The following is a 5,684-nucleotide window of genomic DNA, read 5'->3' on the forward strand; positions in this document are numbered from 1 at the left end:
ACCATAAATTTTAATACAATAATAAACTTTAATACTTTAATAGAATAGTGAAAGATTTGTTGAGCATATTATTTGGTGTTATAAAAAGTAGCTAGCTAAAATTTGTAAAAGTGAAAATTTTAGCTAAAGTTTGTTGAGCCACTACTAGTGCTCTAAGCAGTAAACAACCAAAATTTCAGTGAAAATTAGACAACTTGCCTCATGCAACAAACCGTAATTTGCAGAGCTACTTCTTTAGGACCTTCAAAACATTTTTACAGTAAAGGGTACAAGAAAATGCAAAAGCAAAGAACCGTTATTTTCTCTAACCCTAACCTTGTGGGCTTGAATAGAGAAAAACAGAGCAACTTTTTGAATGGCTTATGCACGAAACAAGAAGCCCACTTGGTGAAAAGGCATGGTTCAGAGAAAAGAAAAAATTTAGATCATGAAAATAAAGACTTCCTTTCACACACTGCTCAGCACCAAAAACAAAGAGCTAGTTGTTTCCATGAAAGAGAGAGAAAGAAAGAGCAAGCAAGAGAAATAGTTGGTATCTTAAATCGAAGCCATTGATGGAAACACAAAGTTTGACTTGTTCGATGCCTTGCCTGATGATCTTGTCATTTCTATTCTCTGCAAACTCAGCTCCACCGCCAGAAGCCCCTTCGATTTCATCAACGTTTTGATAACGTACACGCTTCTCTATATTTTACTTTTAAGTTTTTCTTCTTCCTTGTTTTGGATTTCTTTTTACTGGAAAATGAAAGATTTTGGCCAGTTATTCATAAATTTGATCTCCATCTTGGTCCTCGGGTTTTTTGCAAAAGTGTCATCTTTTTGGATGAATATGGTTCCTTTACATTGCAAATTCTGAATTTGATGATATCCTTTACCTATATTTGGGTTTTGAATCTTGCATAACTCATTGTATTTGAAGCAGGTGCAAGAGGTTAAACGGATTGGGTCTCCATTCTCTAGCATTATCCAAAGCTTCACAAAAAACGTTTGCGATAAGAGTGAAGAACCGGTCCAACTCGCTCACAGTTTGCTATCACCTGTAATGTGGTCCATGGGATTTAGTGTGGATTGCTAACGTGTCTATTTGTTATTTGTTACCGTTGAAGGACTGTGAACGGCATAACCGTTCAGAAGAGGGCTTGAAAGAACAATGGCAGGATCAATAAATAAAACAACCTTTACGGCATTGACAAGGCCCACATTCATGCACATGAATACTTGGATCGAGTTTACTAGCCCATACAATATCATATATAATTGTTACCATATTAATATTATGCCAAAACAAGTAATAGCATTCTAATATATCATATATAAGCTTAATTATATATATTTGTCTGCACCAGGTTTGTTCAGTGACGTTATAATTCAGTCTATGCATGCATGAGGAATATTTGTGTGGTGTCCTGATTGAGAGGATTTGATCAAACCACCACACTTCAAACGTGGTGAGTATGCTCCTATATATATTCAATATTTACATAACATTTAATTACATAAAAGGAAACTAAAATCAATTTGTACAATGGAATTCCTAGAATTAAGCTAAAATAAGCCTTAAATCAAGGCATAGTTTTCTTAACACCCCCCCCCCCCCCCCCGCGGCCGCAAGCTGAACGTCAAATTGGAACAGACATGAAGTTTAGTTCGAAATAATTGAAAGAGAGGGTGAGGAACACTTTTGGTGAATAGATCAGCAACCTGTAGATGAGAAGGCACATATGGCGTCTGAAGTTTGCCAGCAACAACAAGTTTCCAAAGGAAATGATAATCGAGTTCAACATGCTTAACCCATTTGTGAGAGATAGGGTTAGAACTTAAGAAGATAGCACTTTTGTTGTCACATAAAAGAAGTGGCTTATGTGATAGGGGGAACCTTGAGGTCCTGAAGGAGGTGCATGAGCCAGAGAAGTTCAGCTGCAGTGGTCGCAAGAACACGATATTCAGATTCACAGCTGGAACGGGAGACAGTAGGTTGCTTCTTGGCACTCCAGGAAACCAAATTATCGCCAAGATAGATAGAGTAACCAGAAGTAGAACGAAGAGTGTCGAGATAGCCAGCACAGTCAGCATTAGAGTAAGCAACCAAAGCACCGAAAGCAACAAAAGAGTGAAAGGTAAGACCAAAGTGAAGGTTGTCCTTGACATAGCGAAGAATGCGCTTGACAGCAAGAAAGTGATATGTAGTAGGAGCATGCAAAAACTAACTGACAGAATTTACAGTATGAGCAATGTCGAGTTGTGTGATGGTCAAGTATTGTAGGGCACCAACAAGAGATCTGTAGAGAGTGGGGTTTGAGAAAGGGGAATCATTTCTACTCAGCTGCTGGGAGACCACCATGGGAGTGTGAACGGGCTTGCTATCAAGTAACTGGGCCCAAGTAAGGATATCCCGTGTATACTTCAGTTGATTGATAAAAATATCATCATTAGTGAAGGTGGCTTCCAAACCAAGAAAATAACTGAGGGAACCCAAATCTTTGGTAGCAAACTCGAAATTGAGCTTGCGAGTAAAGCTGTCAAGAAAAGTAAAGTTGTTGCCAGTAATGATAATGTCATCAACATAAAGGAGCAGATAAATAATATTCGAATGCTAATGAAACACAAAAAAAGAAGTGTCAACACGGCTGCAAGAAAAACCAAGTGTAATGAGAAAGGAACTGAAACACTGAAACCATGCACGAGGAGTTTGCTTGAGGCCATAGAGAGCTTTTTTCAACTGATAGACATGGTCGGGGTAACGAGGATCAACATACCTAGGAGGTTGCTCCATATAAACAGTTTCAATGAGAGTACCATTGAGAAAGGCATTCTTGACGTCCAGTTGGCGAAGAGGCCATCGATTTGTAACAGCAAGAGAAAGTACAACACAAATAGTAGTGGCCTTGATAACAGGACTAAAAGTGTTGGTGTAGTCAAGTCTGGGTACCTGAGTGTAGCCTTTGGCAACAAGACGGGCTTTGAGGGGCTCAATGGATCCATCGGGTAGTTATTTAGTCTGAAACACCTATTTGGAACCCATAATATTGGTGTTAGAAGGCCTAGGGACCAAGATCCAGGTACGATTGTTTTGCAGAGCATGAACTTTGTCATCCATGGTAGCAAGCCAGGCAGGATTCTTGGCAGCAGATTTGAATCCTTTGGGTTCAATAGATGCAAGCAGGGCATAGAGAAAGCCAGAGGAGCCCAAAACATTGAGGTTTGCCAGATGACGAGTCTTGAAAATACCAGCCTTTGCTCGTGTGGGCATTGGGTGAGAACCCAACAGAAATGCCAGAACAAGAGAATCAATGCCAGCCGCAACAGGAGGCAGGCTAGGATCCTGAACCGATGAAGAGGAACCTGTAAAGACTAATGTGTCAGTATAAATAGAACACGGGTTAGATCCGAATTGAGTAATGTGTGAGGAATGGTGCATAGTGGAGGAGGGAGGGGGTTGGCATGGAGAGGATTGGGTTCAAGAAAATTAGAAAAATTAAGGGATGACATGGGCTGAGTGTGAGAGCTAGAATGAGAGGGAAAATGAGTTTTATCAAACTGAGCATATCGTGTGATATATAGCTTAGATGTAGAGGTGTCAAGACAGTGAAACCCCTTATGAGAAGGGCTATCCCAAAAAAATATAATGAATGCTACGAGGAAAAAATTTGTTAGGCATATAATCATGCAGAAAAGGATAAACACGGCAACCAAAACGATGAAAATTTTCATAGTTGGGTGAAGAACCATAGAGAAGCTCAAATGGGGACTTACCATGAGAGGATTTGATCAAACCACCACACTTCAAACGTGGTGAGTATGCTTCTATATATATTCAATATTTATATAATGTTTAATTACATAAAAGGAAACTAGAATCAATTTGTACAATGGAATTCTTATAATTAAGCTAAAAGATATTAAGCCTTGAATCAAGGCATAGTTTCCTTAACACTGATGATATAATGTTGAATCATATATTTTTTTTTTTTGATACGTATATAATGTTGAATCATATATATGAATATATATATATATATATATATATATATATATATATATATAGAGGAAAGAAATGGGAAGAAATTGGATGCTGCACGAGAACAGGTTTCCTATAATAATTTGCTAGTAGCCATCAAGTGCAACGGGCATCGATTGGTCGCCTCCACGCCCACCAAACTATGAGCGAGCGCGCGCGCAAGCATGCTACACCACTCTAAGCAATATGTCGAAGGTTTAATTTTACCTTCCATAACAATAATTAAGTTCATTTGATTACATCGATGAGATGAGATGTATTTTTAAAAATTAAATAAAATATTATTATAATATTATTTTTTAATATTAATTTTATTTTAAAATTTAAAAAAATTAAATTATTTATTATATTTTATATAAAAATTTATAAAAATTATAATGATAAAATAAAATAATTTAAATAATTAAAGGGGATAAAGTTCACACAAAGCAAATATTAACGTACGTACGGACTGCTTTAATCAACTTTGGCCAGAATCCTATACATAGAGTATCTAGCTAGCATAAAACCTTCACCCAGATCATATCATGATTTGCTAATTAACCTTCAGGAGCGGGCTATTATGCTGTCTGCACAATGACTCCTAGTTTTTTTTTTTTTTTAATAATTTTAAATATTTTTTAAAATATATATATATAGATATATATTAATATATTTAAAATCACTTTCTTAATTATTAAGTAAAAAAATAAAATAAAATTTTATCAAACGGTATACTTGAATGTTACAATTTGGGAGGTTAACTAGCTTTTTCTTAACCTCCAGCAGGCGCAGACAGCAGCAATATTTATTAATTTCATACTACTTGGAAGTACTTCAAACAAAACGAGAATATATATATATATATATATATATATATATATTCCTCGAGCCCAAAATGCAAGCGGAAGCTGATGAAAAAGATCCAATATTCCGAGGTAGAAGTGCATATATGGGAAAATGCCAAAGGATTGAAATTGCACTTTAATTGAAGAGAAACCGCCATTAAGAAGGCAATTCAAGAGCATCGGAAAAGGCTTAAAACACACACGTGAAGAAACCACATCATCAGCAAGCAAGCTGCTAGCAGACAGTATGAACGACCACCCCACCCCCACCACTACTTGAGATGGGGAGCATGCAATTTGGTGTCATCAGAGGGAGGGGGTGGCCGAGAGGACCCAAAGCTACGTTAGGATGGGATGGTGCAGTTGCTAGGAAGAGGGGTTGATCATGCAAAGGCTTGGATTTGGTTGTTATAGAATTTGCTTGGTCGTGAGGATCACAATCAAAGATCGAGATGACTGCTTGAGTAGGGGCGCTGTATTCACTTTTCTTAAGGAAGTAGCAAAAATAAAGTAGGAAGATACCAAAGAATAAAAAAACGAAAAAAAGAGCGAGATTGGAGAGGCTAAAAATTCATTCGAGTTGTGGTTTCAGCATCTTCCAGGGGATATGCCATTGGACCTCTCCTTTCTTTGCTCCGCATCCCATGACACCTCCCCTTCCACTCTACATCTCCATTTTCTTTTTTCAAGCCTTATAGATTTGGAGTAATGTTACATATAGTATTTTTTACATACTCTTTGTGTACTCCATTAATGTGATTAGATTGATAAATCATTATACTTAGTTAATCGCAGCCGTTAGATTTCAGTTGTGATCAGCTGTCCATTTTCTCTCGAGT

At 37.3% G+C, this 5,684-nt stretch overlaps 1 protein-coding gene across 1 annotated transcript; it reads right to left on the reverse strand.

Annotated features, from left to right (window-relative positions):
• Window positions 1-1,858: 1,858 nt before the first annotated feature.
• Window positions 1,859-4,232, reverse strand: LOC122279463 (uncharacterized mitochondrial protein AtMg00810-like). Its single transcript, XM_043090145.1, has 5 exons — window positions 4,226-4,232; window positions 3,050-3,342; window positions 2,757-2,929; window positions 2,222-2,516; window positions 1,859-2,161 (listed from the first exon to the last, which is right to left on the reverse strand). Exons 1-5 carry the CDS (start codon window positions 4,230-4,232, stop codon window positions 1,859-1,861), a joined length of 1,071 nt encoding a protein of 356 aa, XP_042946079.1.
• Window positions 4,233-5,684: the final 1,452 nt, after the last annotated feature.

This window comes from Carya illinoinensis, chromosome 10 (assembly GCF_018687715.1).
Source record: "Carya illinoinensis cultivar Pawnee chromosome 10, C.illinoinensisPawnee_v1, whole genome shotgun sequence".
Taxonomy (NCBI): Eukaryota; Viridiplantae; Streptophyta; class Magnoliopsida; order Fagales; family Juglandaceae; genus Carya; species Carya illinoinensis.